A 19368-nucleotide genomic window follows, 5' to 3' on the forward strand; every position below is an offset into this window, starting at 1 on the left:
AGGTCTTTCAAAGGGTAAGTCCTACATCCCAGAAAGACTGTTAGTAAAAGTATAAATACTAAAGCTGGGTGTAAGGCCATGTTTTATATTAGTATGTTCCCAAGATAGCAAAAACAAAAAGATAAGTGAGGTAGCGTTTATATAAACAACCTTTCTTGGCAGTCTTCCTGGGTTTCAGCACCAATTTTAGTATATGTGCTGCCAAAGTACATATATATATGTGTGCAGTGAATTCTTGCCCGCCATGTGGGAAGCCCAGGCCAAGTACTATGGCGACATGGCACCCCAGAGTGAATTGAGTCAGACAATGGGACTCATTTCAAGAACAGTTTAGCTACTATTTGGGCAAGGGAACATGGCATTGAGTGGGTATATCACATCCCATATCATGCACCAGCCACTGGGAAAGTTGAGCGGTGTAATGGACTGCTGAAAACTACTCTGAAGGCATTGGGTGGGGGGACTTTCAAGAATTGTGATCAGCATCTAGCAAAGGCTACTTGGTTAGTCAACACTAGAGGCTCCGTCAGTCGAGCCAGCCCTGCCCAATCAGAGTCCCTTCACACTGTGGATGGAGACAAAGTCCCAGTAATTCACTTGAGAGGTATGTTAAGTAAAGCAGTTTGGATTAACCCTGCCTCAAGCAAAGGCAACCCATTAGTGGGATTGTTTTTGCTCAAGGACCAAGAAATACTTGGTGGATAATGAGAGAAGACGGAGAAAACCCACATGTGCCTCAAGATTTAACCTTGGGAAAAAACTAATTTGTATTCTGAGTTGTATGTTGCAGGAAATAAGTCACCAGACGAGAAAGACCCGAACTAAGCTGATGCTGGTGCTCAACGATAAGACAACTGTAGAAGACAAGACCTGTATAAGCGCAGGATACAGGCGAATATGGGATATGAGGGTGATGTAAAATGGTAGGGAATAAGGGGTGGAGATTGTAGTGGGTTTGTAACCCTCTCTGGGAGGGAAACGGAACTAGGATAGGTTACCTGATGTATATTTTACCAATAAGCTATTCCATACCATGTTATGGCAGCTCAGATATAAAGAGACGAGAAGGAAACAACTCCCTCTCTTCTCTTCTGGGACAGTTGCACAAGATAGACAGCTGTTATTTGGAGGAGGAAAACACCTTTCGTGAGGAAGTAGTCTTTACTGTCAGTTTTCCCTGTGTGTATAGTGCTTACAGTTCTTTTATTTTTCCTTCTCTGTGTAAATATAAAACTGCCTTTCTCAGCAGTCTCGGTTTTGCAAGGTTTTTTTTTCCCTCTTCTTTCCCCCCTTCCCTCCTCCTTTTCCCTCTGGGGGAGGGTGAGTGTCTCAGTGGACACCAGGCGTTCAGCCAAGGTAACCGATAACAACATGTTGTTGCTTAAGACCACTAAGAGAATTTAGGCATTGCCCTCCGCTGCAGAGTACTTTCAAAATGAAGGTGGTTAATAAGTTGGGAAGGTAACATAGAATTAAGAATCAATTTCAGATGAGGCAATTCAGGAGAACCTAACAGGAAACATGCCTAGATCTAGTTGTTTCTATGGGAATGGTGAGGCTGCAGCCTCAAACTTTCCAACAGCAGCAGTTCCATGATGTTTACACCACCCTTTGGGACTCCATCTGTGTCCAAGCAGGAGATCTCTGGTCAGGGCACTGCATAAAGCATGACAGGAGACATGCAGAAGTGCAATCTGTTTGTGCAGTTGAAGGATCCTTTCTACTACAAATGGGCACCTGCCTTATTCCAAATATCTTTGTTGTGTCCAAGTTATCTTTATTAAAAAACAAAAGCTCAAGAGAGACAGTCAATAAGCAGTGTAAGAAACAGTTCAAAATTTTTCTCTGTGCATTATGTCACAGTAACTGCAATGAAGTGTGGTAAATGCTGCCCAAGATGACAAAACAAAGGATGAAACAGCATCTTGAGTTGCAAATTAGACTCTTCTTCTTTTAATCAGTGTTAAACACACACTTGTATCTTCTGAAGAGAAAATAGTTTAACCTGAAGAATACCTTACAGGTATAATCAACTGTTCAAGACATTCTCCCTTTCAGGGACATGCGTTTTTTTTCCATTAGTCTTTTCATCTACAAAGTCAAAAATTTGACAGGATTGTAATTTTCTGACAGCATCTCTTCTTTCATTCTAAAGCATCTATCACACTTGAAAAACTTACAGGCTTTTTGCATGTTATTAAACAAAGAAGTTCATGACAACAGAGTTATGAACATGAAAACCATAAGAACATTAGCTTTTTTCACTTAAAGGAAAAAATAGAGAAAATTCTACCTGAGAAATTATCCCTTATATGATGTAATGTTTACCAAGTTAGCAGGATTTCACATCTCTCTCTTCTTAATCAGGCAAAGCTAACAAAGTTACCATACCAACTGAAGAGCCATCAATCATGACAAGTCACTGCCAGAAGCTGAATAATTCACTCTGGGAGCTCCAGTGGCAGAAGAAACTGGAACTGAAGGGATTGGCAGGAAAAAGCATGCAGCACACTCCAGGACAACAGCAGGGAAGCCCCAGAGTGCACCTGGAATAATGCAGCAGTAAAACTGTCACAGGGCTGTGGCTATGTCACCTCTCCAGAACTGGACACACTTTGGACACTGCTAGAAACTGCAGATGAACAGATACAGGTTTGCTGCAAGTAAACATGAGTGCCACCCAGTGCCTTGGCACTGATTCACCAGTACTCCTGGGTCTGTAGCATGTATTGTAGTTGTAACTCACAAGCAGCTCTAGTTCCCTTGTTGTCCCCTGCACAGCAGCACTGGAACAAACTTGGACACACACTCCTTTAAAAGTGAATATCCTCCTCCAAATTGCTGAAGAAAGCTCACTTCATTGAGGAAAAGCACAATCAGAAGCAGGAGAGAGCTGTCAGGCTTCCACTTTCTCCCCATCCAAAGCCTCATGTTGCACTGACACTTCACTTTCAGTTATGCTGCTGCAAATTTGATGAAGCAGCTGGTATTTGTACACAGTCCTGCTGATGCTGAGAGGGAAGATCTGCAGTGCTCAGAGGCCTCTGTTCTGTAAGCCCATGTGAAATAGGAAACTATAAACAAACCCCCATTTCCACCTACTTGCAAGAAAGCAGGGATAGCTCTAATTTTCTGAAACCCAGTCAGAACTTTCACAGGGAGAACATAGGAACTGAGATGTCAAAACCAGAATTTTATTCTTTTCGTGGGAAATACATCCCAGCAGCATGCAACTTCATGTTCTTAAAAAAGAAAAAAGCAGACTGGAAGACATCCAATGTGGATAGTTTCTCCATCCATTCATTTAGTATTACACCGTTATCTCCTACATGTAAAGCAGCTTGGCCATGCGGATTCTATGCAACAGAAACACTCCACTCCCAAGAGCAACTTGTTGCATATTGTAGGAATGTGTCAGTCTCAAATCAAGGACATCTGAGGTACTTGTAACTCTAGTGTTTAGAAGATGAATATTCACAGGATCTCTTTTGAAAAAAGAGGGACTTACCTGAGATTTTTCCATCTTAACCCTCTCTGAAGCTTGAAAAGTGAACAGTCTGAAGGTTTTGATGATCCCAGGAAAGTCTAAGCCACCTGGCCACTGTTTACACTTAAAACAGTCAGCTGCCTGTATACTATAACATTTCTTCTCCATTTCCTTTGTGCAGCTTTTCTTTCAGCTTCCCTTCTCTTCATCTGCCTTTCATCTTCTCCTTTAACCACCTGGAAAACGCATGGTGAAGGTGAAAAAATAGCTGTTAAGCAAAAAGAAGGTAAATGTCTCCTTAGGAAACACATGAGAAGTTACAAAAGGAACGGATGTTGATGCCTTTGGGCAACAGGGAATCACAAGTGGACAGTCCTGAGGGCAGCAGGCATGTTGTGACAGCAGTCAGGGGTCAGTAGATCTGGATAACATCATCCCACTCGTCGACAGGCCAGACACCATTGTCCTGCACGTTGGATGGGGAGCTCTTCCAGTCCCACACCTTCATAGGAACCTTCCAATCTGGGCCATAGTTGGCTTCAACATACTGAAGGGTTTCACAGGGCACATGTACCTTGAGTTCTACAAACTCAGTCCAGCACAGAGTGAACTTTGGAAAGAAATACCTGTGTCATAATAAAAGAACACAGTCACTGGCAGAAGACTGACATAAACCTCTCAATAAGTAAGTTCAAGGAGAAAGCAAGCTGCTTATTCTACTATTTTTTCTCTTATTTCATAACTTCTTATCTATGACATATTATTCACATACAGGACAAGGGTGTTATCAACAGTAAGTGGTGAAACTGCCTCATGTGTAGGAAGCATTCCTAATTCTTTTGCTGTTTATTTCAATATCATTCTGCCACCTATAGGAAATGACTTGGTCCCTCTGTTTTTCCACTTACAAATGGGGTTAAACGGTTCCCTTTAGAAAGGTGTCAAGAGGGTCAGCACACTTAGAGCAGTGGAAGTTCACAGGTAGATTGCAGAGTTTAATCAGGATGACACCCTATAAGAGCACAGTGTCAGAGTTGATGTGTTAAACAAATAAATGCCAAAGTCTATGTACTGTTTCTGCAGAGGCTAACTTGCACTCTGAAGCTCTGAAGACTTCCACAAAAAAAAAAGTGAACTTAAAATTCCTTTCCACGGATTAAAATGAAACCATAAGTACTTAGTCCTTTTGAAAAAAAGTTAAAAGATTTGTGCATTTGCATGAACTAGAACCACCCCCTCCATGTTTGTTCTTGTAAGCATAAAGTTAATTTTATTTCTGAGCTCTGAGGAAACAGTATCAGAAAATAACTGCTTTATGCTTTAAGTGCAGGGAAAGAACAAAGTGATCAAACATTTTCTGGATATATATCCAGAGACTATTGATTAACTTTAAACTAAACAAAAAAGCAAAAGAATGCCAGCTACTAAGGGCAAAATAAGGTAAACAAACTTTATTACTGAATTTGTGAACATCAAATAGCTATTTTGCATGAAGACAGGTTCAGAGAGTTGGGGTTATTCAGCCTGGAGAAGGTTACAGGTAGAACTTGAAGCAGCCCTACAGTACCTAAAAGGGGCTTAGGAGACAGCCAGAGAGGGACTTCTGACAAGGGCATGTAGGGATAGGACAAGAGAGAATGGTTTTAAACTGAAAGAAGCAGTATTAGATCAGATATTAAGAAGAAATTCTTCCCTGTGAGGGTGGTGAGGCCCTGGCACAAGTCACCCAGAGAAGCTGTGGCTACTCCATCCCTGGAAGTGTTCAAGGCCAGGTTGGACAGGGCTTGGAGCAACCTGGTCTGGTGGAAGGTGTCCCTGCCCATGGCAGGGGGTTGGAATGAAATGATCTTTAAGGTCCCTTCCAAGCCAATCTGTTCTGTGATTCTCTTCAGCTATTACTAACCCAGGAAATAATTAATTTGTCAGAAATCAGTGGACATGTATTAAAAAAAAAGTTATCAGCAAACAACTGAAATGATATATCCTCCAGATAGAAAGCTCTGAATAATAATTCTATGGAGAACATACAGGTAACTTAAATAAACTAATCTGCAAATTAAAAAGTCAGTTGGAATTTTTACCCAAATAATTATTTAACTATTACTAAAAATCTGATGTTTTCACTGACTGAAAAAAACCCAATGCTTTTCAGTATTGCTTCATACTGCTGGAATCCTTGCTCACCATTTCCTCATGCCAAGTTGCTGGGACAAGGCTCTGGTACATACACACTACTCACAATTTTTTTTCTTCCAATTTCAGTTTTATCAATCTTTGGACATGAAAGCACTGAAAGGATTAGACACACAAAGTCCTCTTAGTTAAAAACCTACAGAATTAACTCATTTTAAGGATTAAAGCCTAAAGTTCAGATCTGATTCCCAGAGTCAGTTTTTGTAGATACTTATTCTCTCCTGGAGAATGCAACAAACAGGAGGTCTCAACTGCTGCAACTCCAAGACAAGATAAGGAAGATGCACATCCCTGTTTGTGTCTGCAATGCTGGGAAAGTATTTCTGTACATGGGAATGCAAAACACACAGGCTGTGAGGTTTGGAAACCAGCTTTCCAAGGAAATAGACTAAAATGGACTATGAAAAGATATTTTAGAGACTAAATGAGAGAAGATTCAGTTTTCCACGCTTTCATGTGGCAAGATGTATAGAAAGTATGCTTTCGCAAATATTTAGCTTTCTGAAGAGAACATCTTTTACATTTCAGGTTTAAAAACATAAATATCTTAGAAGAGAACTTCCACCCTTCTGTGTGATGATCTAGTAGCAATCAATATGTTTTCTGATATCACATAATCAGCTAGTGAGATTCCTTTAAATTGTTAGAGTGGATTTAGGATTCAGCATGACCAAACAATCACTCCTCTTTTGACTGACCTCCTCACTTTACCTTCCTCCAAAATTCTGACAGGGCTAAAGACTGGAATTATTTGGCTAAGGATTCTGAACAGCTATGTTCTGTCAGGGCTCGGGGCCTTTATAATGGTAAACAAGCGGTTTTCTTGCTCCTTTTCTGTATTCATTAAACTAAGACTAAGAAGCACTAGCTCAGAATTAGAGGGTTGGCTTCCTTACACTCCTATGCCTAAGCAAAGTTATTATCTAGTTCTCATTTAATTAGAAAGCCACGTTTGTAACCTTTAAGAATTAAGAAACTAAGACAAGGACTCAGACACTATCACCAACTGGATGTTCTGCCACAGTGTTCACTAAGTTCCTGTTAGACAAATATAAGCAAATACAGTTCAGGTAAAATATAAAAGATGGAGCAGATCATCCTAAGTGCAATCCCACAGCACCTGCAGGATGGACAAGGGATCAGACCCAGCCAACACGGGTTTAGGAAGGGCAGGTCCTGTCTGACCAACCTGATCTCCTTTTATGATCAGGTGACCCACTTGATGGATGAGGGGAAGGCTGTGGATGTGTCTACCTGGACTTCAGCAAAGCCTTTGACACCATGTCCCACAGCATTCTCCTGGAAAAGCTGCAGCCGATGGCTTGGACAGGGGCACTCTGTGCTGGGTTAGGAACTGGCTGCAGGGCCGGGCCCAGAGAGTGGTGGTGAACGGTGCTGCATCCAGTTGGCAGCTGGTCACTAGTGGTGTCCCCCAGGGATCAGTGTTGGGCCCAGTTCTGTTTAATATTTTTATAGATGATCTGGATGAGGGGATTGAGTCCACCATCAGCAAATTTGCAGATGACGCCAAGCTGGGTGGCAGTGTCAATCAGCTGGAAGGCAGGCGGGCTCTGCAGAGGGACCTGGACAAGCTGGAGAGATGGTCTGATTCCAATGGGATGAGGTTCAACAAGGCCAAGTGCGGGGTCCTGCACTTTGGCCACAACAACCCCGTGCAGTGCTACAGGCTGGGGACAGAGTGGCTGGAGAGCAGCCAGACAGAGAGGGACCTGGGAGTTTGGATTGACAGGAAGCTGAACATGAGCCAGCAGTGTGCCCAGGTGGCCAAGAAGGCCAATGGCATCCTGGCCTGGATCAGGAACAGTGTGGCCAGCAAGACCAGGGAAGTGATTCTTTCCCTGTACTCAGCGCTGGTGAGGCCACACCTCGAGTGCTGTGTCCAGTTCTGGGCCCCTCAGTTCAGGAAGGATATTGAGGTGCTGGAGCAGGTCCAGAGAAGAACAACAAGGCTGGTGAAGGGACTTGAGCACAAGTCCTATGAGGAGAGGCTGAGGGAGCTGGGGCTGTTCAGCCTGGAGAAGAGGAGGCTCAGGGGAGACCTCATCACTCTCTACAACTCCCTGAAAGGAGGTTGTAGCCAGGTGGGGGTTGGTCTCTTCTCCCAGGCAGCTATCAGTAAGACGAGAGGGCATGGTCTTAAGCTGTGTTAGGGGAGGTTTAGGTTAGATATTAGGAAGAAATTCTTTACAGAGAGGGTAATCAAGCATTGGAATGGGCTGCCCAGGGAAGTGGTGGATTCTCTGTCCCTGGAGGTTTTTAAGATGAGACTGGATGTGGCACTTAGTGCCATGGTCTAGTAAACACAGCAGTAGTGGATCAAGGGTTGGACTTGATGATTTCAGAGGTCCCTTCTAACCCAGCTGATTCTATGATTCTATGATTATCCTACAGAAATCCTACAGAAGTCAGCAAGGTTTTCAATTAGTCTGCAACTGTCTCCTTCTGAGTGAAGGTGGGTGATGGAAAGAAACAAATTTAACTAAGAAAACATATATTCAGTTTGCTGACTAGATTAGGAAGCTGTTGCTCATATAATACTGAAGGGTACGAAACAAGACACCTAGGATCCTATTCAAAATTCCATTTTCACAGAACAATAAGTAGTCATGTGCATTGCTGTCACAACACTACAGTCAATAAAGTATTCCAAATCATTACCTTAAAATTCCAAATTATGGGGTTTACTTTGCAAGGACAGTAGAGGTTTTTTTGCCATGTCTCCTTGTTACGATAGTTACCTAAGGATTAATTTTCTACTGCAAAATTGATTTGTGTTTTAGAGATTTCTTTCTCATCTTGGTTTTATGTAACTTTGGAGCTTGTCACAGTCAGATAAGATCTGCTTGATACATGATATGCCAGCACTGCTTTGGATTTCCCAAAGCACAGTAAAGTACAGTAGTAAAGCACAGGACTGTTCTCTTTCTACTACGCTGGTCTCAGAGTGCAAAATCTCCACAACACAAAAAATGCCAACACTAAACAGTAACTCAGTTTCTTTCCTATCAGTGGTACAAATCCAGTTCTTACTTAAATTTCTTGCCCGATTTGGCCTGAGTTCCTCCATTCCATATGTGGTCCTCCTCTTCATAGAAGAAAAAAACATCAAGTTTCACATCCTCTTCTCCCTGGAAAGAGAGTTCCAAGCTGTCTTCCACCTGCAAGACAAAAATACACAATGTATATACACATAAAAATACAAGGCAACTTTCATCAGCAGGTCAGAAAACAAAATTATTTTCATCAGATATACAGGGTGACTCCTATCCTAAGTGAAGAAAACACACTAATTGTGCCATTTTTTTAAATGCCTTAAGAACCTTAGAAATTTTTTTGCACCTCAGTGGAGCTACCTTCCCTTTCTTCCCTTTAGCTCCAAAAGCTTCAGCACCATCTCCTTGCCTTCTGCTACAAGCAAAATAATCTCAGTGCCAATCCTCCCAATATGACAAGGCCCATCCAATCTCAGGGACTAAATTCTGCCTTATGTTTCCTCAGCACCACTGACACAGATGAGACCCCTTTAAAACTCATTAAACATTTCTGAGGTGAAATTCAGACCTCCCAAACAAAGCTGAAGCTATTAAGAAGGGTATTTTCTCACACATAGTCCAAGAGAACACACAAAAATCAGCAATTCTTTGTTTAGGTAAAACCCTACTGAGTAAGCATCTGATGACGAGATTTCAGATACCCACTTCTACACAACTGATCTGCAACTGTACTCAAACTTACAAACCTACATGAAGTAAAGTGTTCATTATCTCTGTACCTTGCCAAATTTGTGCTTCAGTGGCAATCCTGCCTTCTGAAAGGCTGGAATGATTTCTGCTTTGTAGTCCCTTATAAAGATTCCCAAATCCACATCTTTGCTGTGAGGAATGATATTGCACTGTCTATACCAGCCTAAGGGAGACAAAATAAACCAGAAAAAAATTAAGTTTAATTGAGGAACACGAATTCAGTAGAACAAAAGCAACATAAAAATGAATTGCCATGAGGTCACCAGGCAGAAGTCTTTGATTGAGGCCATAAACAAGACTTCTGTCTTTCTCTAGTTTGAAATGAACCACAAAGAAAACAAATGTTACTGCACTTACAGTCACAGCTCTTTCCCCCCAGAAAGCCAAGAATGAGAGAGAAAGCACTAACTCTTTCAAAGATAAAATATCTTCATTTTTCTAATCTAAATGTCTTTATAGAAAAAAAAATTCTTTATCTGGACCCAAATCTAATCAGCAATGAACAGCTACAGGGCAACAGCTGTGCTTCTGATTTGCAACCATTGTTTTATAGAGCATCCAAGATGTTAATCATCTTCCAATCACCACTGCAAAAGAGAAAGACAAGAAGTGGGACACCCTTTTGCCTGTTTCATTAAGGGAGCTTTTAGTAACTGTTCATTCAGAAAATTATATTCCCCAGGATTAAAAAATACAAGTCAAATGTGCACACACAAGTTTTCACAAACTGTTTCAGTAACAAAAGAATCCTCACCAGGGATAAGGTACTACTTCCATCTTCAGTAGAACTGAAAGCTTGCATTACCTATTCTAATAGGCTCACATTGTATTAGAAGATGGTTTTTAAAAATAAATAAACATGAACTATGTTTTAAAAGTCAGTGATATGCATTAAATTGAATGGGGAGAAAAATCAGGCAAGTCTACATGTACAGCAGAAATATGTGTCCGTCACTGGGTTTCCCCACTAGCATTTCAGTAAATTCCAAGTCACACAAATTAAGGAACTGTTGATTACTTTCTAGCAGTGATGAACACAACAAAGATAACTGTCAAAATTAAATGCTTCAGTGGAAATTTGCCCAGCATCTCCAGGGCTCAGGTTTCTAAAGAAAGCATTTTGTCCGGAGCAAAAAGGCCTATTTCAATACAGCTAATGCCACATATTACCTTCCAAACCAGTACATTTGGCATCTGCTGACATCACAAGTAATGGAGGATGAAATGTTTAAAATTTCAGATGAGATTAAAAATGCAACACAACACAAATGTTTTACCAAGGCATGTTCCACTGCTCAGCCAGAACTTTACTCCCAAGTTATTGAGTGTCAGGGCAGCCAGGTGAAGCAAGGATTTTGCTTTTATTCTGAATTCCACTGCATCAAGAGAGGCATCATCGGGATACAGCTGGAAGGCAAAGGAAGAGTAAGAAAGTTATTGTCAGAGAGCAAACACGTCCCTTCATTCTTTTTAGTGTCTCAAGGAAAAATTACTTTAAAAAATTTACTTATCTAATATCTGGACTAGTATCTGGTTTTACATATACAGTCCAGTTTGAGACCATGCACTGAAATGGCAAGTTTAAATTTAAACTCTGGAACATCAATCTTCAGTATTTCCAAACCAGCAGAATGCAAATTCACAGTAGAGTAGGTTAAGAAAATACATATTAGACACTGATTCTCATCATTTTGCAGCAACATGGATGAGCCCTCGTTCTGCACATGCTGAAGTCAATAACCTGAGCCTGGGGGGAAGAGAGGGCCAGAATCAGTCCCCTTCGGCACATTAAGGCTTTTCCAACCTCCAGGACTCCGTGATTAGTTTATCTGGCGCCACCAAGTGTTACAACTGGATGTTCAATGTTAAGGAAAAACGGCCACGGAGTAAACACCATGAACACAAATCCCTGAACATCTTCCAACCACACCTGTGGCAGGATCTGCAAAGTCAAAAAAATCAGCACTTTTTCAGTGCAAAGCCAAAATCAGAACGGCAGGCTGGGCAAACGTCACCAAGTATAACAAAGAAACTACGCACCACTCAGCCTCATGGCTGATTTCTTGAAGAGCTCTTGGGCAACAAACGGCTGAAATGAATACTTTTCTAAACAGGTGCCACCTGCTTATCTCAGTATTCAAGCTCCAGCAAAGTTCAATAAACATTCGAAGCCACATTTTCTCTGCCTGGAGGTGAATATTGCCTGGAGGCTCCAGAGTTGAAGGGGAATAGACCTTCCTGTTTTTCACATGACAAGTGACAACACACCCTGGGCTAAAGTGACTGTCCTGCTACATGTACAGGAAACTACAGCCTATTGGACTGAACAAGAATGCTCCCTTTCCCCAAGACATAAATGACTGAAGAATGGAGCCTCCACTGTCCTTTTTTCCCCTTTCATGAACTCAGAGATGGCTCAGATTCAGTGACCTGATTCTGCCTCCAGAGTCTTAATTGTTTAATTGTCTTAATTAATTAACTCTTGATCACTTTATAACTCGTGTCCCCTTTCAAGTTACAAGGACAAAATGCTGCCCAGACTGCAGCAGAAACTTTTCTACTATCTACTAAATCAGCTAGTAATATAATGCTCTAAATAGTGGTAAACCCATTAGCTTACATAGTCAAAAAAGCAATGAAATAACTCACTTTGGAATAAATATACCATTTCAAATGAGCCAAATGAAGAACATGAAACTGCAGCACATAGTTCAAAAAATGTAAAGTGAAACACTACACAAAACCTTGAGAATTGCCATAAGAAAAGTTTTCAGCCACAAAGATACACAAGATCTTACTCTTATTTACATGAGACCTATTTAACAGTAACAGTGTGAGAACTACGGACATGTTGGTTCCCTCATAATCTTTAGGTAAAGTTTTGATTTTATTACCACTTAAACTCTGTGGAATGAGAATCAGGGTCTCTGTTTAAGCTTCAGGTATGCAAACAGTCCCATTCAGGCAAACAGTGAACTGTTCCTAGGTTTGAATCAATCAGTGAGAACACACATTACATCCTAGAGACACAACCTGATTACCACTAACCTGTAAGAAAGCCCGAGCTTCTCTGTACCTACATTCAAGGAATCTAGAGTGTGACATCTCCTCTAGAAAACTGGATGGATTTTTTGGGATTTGAACTTTTAAGTCGTCGATGAAAACATGCAGAAGTTCTGGTCTGCAGGGAAAGGAAGATAACACATTACCGCATTTAATTCCCTTAAAAACCACAAGGTGCTTCTTCCTCTAACTCCAGTTAAAACCTTAATGCACACTACAGGCATTTGGTTCCTTTGTCCAAATGCAACCAAATTCAACTATATTAAAAAAAAAGGCAACATGAGCTTCAACAAATTCCCCATACACTTTAAAAATCTTGTTTAAAAAGAATTTCTATGCCTACAAGCCTATAGTTAGTTTGTCAGATCACTGATTCCTTTACTGACTCACAACTTGCACTGAATTTGTTCAGAAATGTTTAGTGCATTTGAACATTCAGGCTACTTGGTTAGTTGTCTAAGTGTGGGATGCACTTAAGAACCAAATTTTACCCTGTACTTTAAGGCTATTTGCTTTTAAAAATTACAAAAGAATCCCCTCAGAACACTAAGAGCATGAGTTAGATCCAGTGGTTGGCACATGTCTTTATGGTACGAATGTCACCTCTCTTTATTCAATTTTTTTAACACGGATTATTTGGACTGTTCCTGAATGGATTTCTGTTGTTTCCCCTTTTCATTTAATGTTCCATACCCACACTCAACTTTTGGATACACTGTGATATCTATATAATATATCTATCTATAATAAATTTTTTGCCACTTCTACTTCACCCCTGTGTTGATAGCACAGATGGCTATCAAAAGATTTCAAACTGCTAAATATATAAGTGGTAAACCACTGACCGTAGCAGAAGATCCTCTGGTACCTCAGTCATGACTGCTCTTACTTTTCTCACCTTTCTGTCTGCTTCAATCTGGCTGCAGAGCAACTTGCTCTAAAATATAGCTCTTAATTTATGAATAGTGTGAAGCTCTTGTTTTCAGGTAAATCAGAATTGGATTTACCTCCATATCTTATTTTACCTGCACTTTATGTTTCTAAATTACACATGAGGTAAGTTTTACAACCTGGCTCCAGGAAAGTGTAGTTTTATACACAGAAGTTATTTTGGAAGTCTTAATATGGCTTTTTACTTCCCCTCTTCCAAACTCACTTCTCATACGCTCCAGGGTAGCGACCAAAGTGGAGTTTCCGGAAAGGTACAAACTTTCTGTCCATGTGCTGCTTGAGCCTCAGGGGTCCGTGCCACAGGTAATTTCCACTTCTCTCATAGAAGACCACCAGGTGAATGGCATGAGATGCAAGCTTGAATATGTAGTGCAAGGGAATTTCCATTCCAGACAGGTCATCCATCCCATCCAAGCGGGGGTCCTTGTTTATAATCTTTAGCCACTGGAACCCCATTTTCTCAGCAGTTCTAAAAAGACCCACCTAAAAAACGAGAGAGGCAGGAGCTGGGGCAGGCTGAAGATTAGAAAAACAAACACTGAATGCTAAATTGCTTACTATTAACTGACATTATTACCCATTTTCATTTTTTTATCAGACTTAAGCACAAATGAATCGAAAATTTCTAAGATGAAATCAACAGCCACGACCAACTCCAACCACCTTATTTCCTTAAATTTTGTCCTTCAAACTATTCAATAAAACAACAAATAAACATTGTAAGCCATGCCTGGACTAGGTTTGCTCCTTGCCATAGCACCCTTCGCTGCATTCTCAAACCATTCTCTAAAATTACTCTTCTGCCAAACTTGGTGTTCTTAAGTCCTTGAATAACAACACCACTAATACAAAAAATATTACTGCAAAATCTTCTTTTATAAAGCAAATAAATATTTGTCTGAATCTCACCAAACACAGAAGACTGCACTAGGTAACAGGGTTTCATATTTCCATAGAAAAAGGCAAAGAAACTCTGGCTGATAAGAAAAGGGCCAATCAGCATCTGAAAATCCTTCCAATTGCCCTTCCTTGAAATGTTTTATATAAGCATATCAGCCTCTCTTCTGGATGCTACAGATATCAGTGAACCACAAAGGAATGGGGAGATGGATTTATATCAGTGTACTGCCACACAAACTTATTCTCAGTTTCTTTAGTTCCTTTACAGTCATGGGTGAAACAACTGCTGATCAAGTCCAGAGTGACACTACTCTTGAGTTCTTCAGTGAAATAGTAACAGACCATTTCTGTCTCCTGCTTTTTCTATTTAAAAAAAAAGAAAAAAGCAGTTTGTCACTGGTATCTTTAGTCTGTACAAATTAAATCTAATAAATATTTCCAGATTAGACTTAATTGATGAGATAATCTTAGATTCAATTTTGTCCTTCATCACGAACTACATCTCTATTTTTAACACATCCAATAAAAAAAAACTCCTAACACCAAAGAGAAGCAGAGGTACCAATGATTTAAGTGAAATGGTACTAAGTACAAGGATGTACTAAAAGAAATGTAAGCCAGCAGACTACGATCATCTTTACAGTCTTGTCACATCAATACCTGCATTTCCTCCTTGATAAATCCCCAAACTCCAGATTTATAACAGCTGCACCTACATCACAGACTTAAGGTTGTCCTTCTTCCTTTCTAACAGATCTTCTTTCTTTTCTTTTTGTGTGGCCTCTTATTGCAAGTGTTTATGAATATTCCAAGAACTTCAAGCTCTCTGTAAATGACCCTTAATGCATCCAGGCTAGTACCTGGATAACTTTTACTTTAAAACAAAGTTTCCTCTGCCTAAAATATTACTACAAAATGAATTCAGACGCTTTCATACAAACAGGAAAGTACTATGTCACAGCATCATAGAACAGCTGAATGCATTACAATACATAAATGTGTACTGCAGATAGACACTTACTTCATGTTTCCATGTTTTGTCCAGTAGTGCAAACGTAGTGAAGTCTCTTGAAGCACAGAAATACTTGCATTCTGGACTGGGGCCATCAGGAGAGCTTCTGATCTGCTCAATGTCTTTATCAACCAGTCCCAGAATCAAAGGATCAATCAAATACACTGGAATATTATGGCTGGATATTAAGCCTAGGAACTTCCTAACAACGTCCTATTTGACAGAGGACAGAAACACCATCTTTAAGCATACAGAGGTCAATGTTAAACACTAATATTATATATATATAACATTAAAACTCTGACAGAGAGAAGAAAACTCAAACCACTGAAAGGAGATGTTATCTCCTAATACATCTGCTGAGTGTTCATTTTACTTCTCAAACTGTGCAAATGGAAGTTTTCTCTTTCATAAGAACAGACTGCTCTCAGGCTTTTCAGGTCTCTAGGACTAGAGTAAAAACCTCCCAGTTTCAGTTAGAACTTTCTACAGCTCTGGAGTGCTAGACTAGAGAAAGGATTCTAGGCTAAACTCGAGATTTTTTCCAACTCTAGACTGAGTTGGAAAGCACTTGAATAAACCAGAGATTACAGAATGAGATGTGATGTGTATGTGGCTGCTGAGGGAGCTGTCTGCTGTAATTTCAAGGTTTCTCTGCAACATCTTTAAAGGTCTTAGTGATCAGGAGCTGTTCTGAGAAAAGGCACATCTTGTGCCATCTTTAAAAAGGAGGATCTGGGGAACTCTGGTCACCTTAAACTCAACCCCCAGGAAGCTTCTGGAGCAACAGCTCCTGTAAAGTCCCATCCAAACACATAAAGGACAAGGACGTGTCTGGGAAAGCCAGACAAAGGCACACTGCACATAACCACAAGGCAAAGGCCATGGACACTGTTCACACCCGGACTTTTCCAAGGCTTTTGATTCAATCCCAAACAGGGAGCCCAGACCTCAGGTACAAGGACTGCTGTACATGTGGGAGGACTGACTGAGAAGGGAGGATGCAAGTACTAAGGGGTTAAAAGCTGTACCAGTCTCTGTACCATCTCTGTGCCTGATGAGAGGATTTATTAACTTGACTCAGTGGAGAATCTTAATCAAGCTCATTTAAATGTCTGTGGCACACAGATGGCATTGACAGCAGTCATAGTCATCTTACTATTTAAAATGTAGCTGATGTATTCAACTATAATGTTTAAACTTAATGGCTTAGAAGCTCTGGCTTCAGAGAGATGTGAAAACACAAGGACAGGATGTGGGTGACCAACAGAGTTTTGGCAGCAGCATTACCTGTGTGGTACAGGCAGAAGCAAGGCCACCCTCTTAGTGATTTGAGTTACATGGAGCTAAAAGGTAACTGATGTGCTCACAATACACCTGTAACTAGAACTGGCAGATAAGACTTATGATAGGAAGCAAATCTGTGCAAAAGTGTCTACTTCCCCTCCCTTACCTCATCACTTCTCTAGGAAAACAGATGCTTTCAGTTGAAACTTAAATAGCTGGTAGAAAGAGATGGCCTTGATGTCAAGCCATCAAGAGAAACACATTGAAACAGAGTATTCTGGACACATCACTGATGTGGCCACTTTCTCCACTGGCCCTGGAGGGGCAGTGGGTCCCTGGCAGGACCGTGGAACATTCTGCTGTGTCACTGATGATGTGCTAAGAGCCAGTTAAACCTTGAGGATAACCCTGCCCACAGACTGGGAGCTGACTGTGACACCCAACACCAAGGGATGTCATCTCCAAGAACGGTGAGACATTCCTGACACAAGCAAGCAGCCCATGGAGCAGCTGGTCTGGATTATGTCCAGGAGGAGCTCTTAACCAGAGCACCTTCCCTCTTGCTCAGCAGAAACAGGGCCTTTAAATGGCTATTTTGCTAACTAGCAACATTATCATGTTGCATTTGGACTGAAAGGCAGCCAGCTCCCAGCACATCCTTCCCTTTACCCATCTATTCTGTTTTTCCACTGGGAGATCAGTTAACAAAAGACTTCTGTAAGAGTGTTTCCAAACAAATCCTAAGTACAAATATGATAACTGAGCTTCCCATTCCCCCCCAAGGGTGAGGTGATGTGTTGGCTGTGCTCAATCCTGCAAATCTTAAGCAGGACACAGCAACAACAACAACAAAAAAATCTCATTTCAAGTACCTAATGGCATCCCTGGCATTGGGTTATGAGGACTGAAATTGTTTATATTATTATTATTATTATATGGAACTATATCAAGAGGGAAGAGACTTGGACCCTGAGTTTGCAATTCCATGTGAGTTCTTGATGAGACCTGGGGAAGAGCTGTATGAACCAATGGCATGTACATACCCATCTAGTGCTGTCCTGGCCTGACTGGCTTCCTCTGACTTTGGAAAAAGCTGCTCCATTCTATTAAAAAAAAAAAAAGATAGGGAGGAAGAGAGAGAAAGATGAGAAAAAACCCCAAAGTTTCAGCTGAATCCTTGCTTAGGATTTCTTAAAAAGACATTCATGGACATTTATCCAAGTAAGCACTTTATAGCTGTTAGTAAGAGTTATAGCTGTGGTTTTGCCTCTGGTCACTCAAGTACAGCACTGAATGTGAAATCATAAACAACTTCCCTGGACTGGTATATTTAGAAGTACAACACAAGCCTCAGGGACCTCCAGACATGCAGGGATTGTGTGATGAGGCCTCAGGTTTCCAAGTCAGTATGCCAGTAAACATAAAATAGGGAGATGACAAACACTATCAGGCAAATACCACTGGGGGAGAGAGACAGCAGGACTGTGCCTCAGTCTTTCCAGGTGTAATTCTAGACAATTTAATCCTAAAGATAAAGGTCAGGGCAGCTTGTGGCTTAGCTTTTAAGCTTTTCAAAAGTAGGAAGAATTTCTCATTCATGGCCTTGACGTTTAACCATCAGAAACTGAAGAAAGAAGTCAAAGGTTGCAGCACCACCTGGCACTAAAACTGCCTGCATTAATTACTTAAGTCAAAAAAAACCAAACCCCAAAGTCAGGAAACTTGATACCTACACAGTTCTTCTGTAAAAATAAAAAGAGTTCCTCTGTTGCAACTGTAAGCTATGAAAACACCTGAGTAATTAATTTACAGTAACATTTACCTAATTTACAGTTAATAATGAACTCTTTCTGTTACAAGAAAATCACTCGCCTGAGCATTCCAGGTATAAAAAGCAGGTATAAAAAGCATTCCCGGTATAAAAAAAGCAGGTATATAAAGCATTCCTGGTATAAGAACAGGACTTAATCTGTAATATGGAGAAAATTATGAACACTGAGACACAAAGCAGCAAAACTGCAGAAAACGTTGGGTTTTCTGTCCAGGACACCAGTGTTGAAAAACCCGTGGCCAACAGGTGACCAACCAAGGGTCCTGGTTTGACTTCAGTTTTCATATAAAAGTCTTCGAACAAGAGTTGAGACTTAAAAGCCGTGGCGGCTTAGCGCTGGGGCATCATTCCCATGGGATGCCCCTGGATGACACAGTGACTTGGATACTGGGCTGACAACCGAACCCTGACTGTACCCCTGCTACCAGACACTGTCTCCTCGCCCACACTGCGGGAATTTCGAGCCGCTCCAGGGAATTACGGGGGGGGGGGGAAGGGGGCGGGATCAACGCCCACAAAGCCCCTCGACGACGGCAGTGACCACCCACTGACGCCCGAGGCAGCGCTCCCTTACCTTCTGCGACAGGTAGAACTTGTAGTAGCAGAGCTGGAAGAGCAGGAACACGAGGCTGGCCAGCGACAGAAGCGCCAGCACCGCGTTCCTGTTGATTTTCTGCATTGGGAGCCCCTGGAGCGCTCGGAACCCGCCTGCCCGGCTGCCCTCACCGCACAGCAGCTTCATGCCGTAAGGCGCCCCCGCCGCAAAGCCTCGCGACACGTCGTAAAGCCGCCTCCTCTCGCCGTCGTAAAGCTCCCCCAGCCACCACCCCAAACCCCCCCAAACACGCCCTGGATAAAAAAAAGAGAACGGAGGCACATG

General features: G+C 41.4%; 1 protein-coding gene across 1 annotated transcript; it reads right to left on the minus strand.

The window, feature by feature from the left end:
* Positions 1–1760: 1760 nt before the first annotated feature.
* Positions 1761–19255, minus strand: FKTN (fukutin). The gene is made up of 9 exons (XM_017823644.1): positions 19063–19255; positions 17701–17760; positions 15380–15583; positions 13664–13941; positions 12493–12625; positions 10722–10851; positions 9474–9607; positions 8732–8859; positions 1761–4113 (listed from the first exon to the last, which is right to left on the minus strand). The coding sequence occupies exons 1-9, from the start codon at positions 19228–19230 to the stop codon at positions 3900–3902; spliced, it is 1449 nt and encodes a 482-aa protein (XP_017679133.1). The 5' UTR covers positions 19231–19255; the 3' UTR covers positions 1761–3899.
* Positions 19256–19368: the final 113 nt, after the last annotated feature.

The sequence above is a fragment of the Lepidothrix coronata genome, unplaced genomic scaffold, assembly GCF_001604755.1.
Source record: "Lepidothrix coronata isolate B3197 unplaced genomic scaffold, Lepidothrix_coronata-1.0 Scaffold104, whole genome shotgun sequence".
Lineage (NCBI taxonomy): Eukaryota > Metazoa > Chordata > Aves > Passeriformes > Pipridae > Lepidothrix > Lepidothrix coronata.

Coding starts and splice junctions, on each gene's coding strand:
- FKTN (XM_017823644.1), bottom strand. CDS start 19,230: ATGAAGCTGCTGTGCGGTGAGGGCAGCCGGGCAGGCGGGTTCCGAGCG. Junction 17,761..19,062: donor AGTTCTACCTGTCGCAGAAG/GTAAGGGAGCGC, acceptor TTTTTTTAATAG/AATGGAGCAGCTTTTTCCAA. Junction 9,608..10,721: donor GAGCAGTGGAACATGCCTTG/GTAAAACATTTG, acceptor TGTCTCCCTTAG/GCTGGTATAGACAGTGCAAT.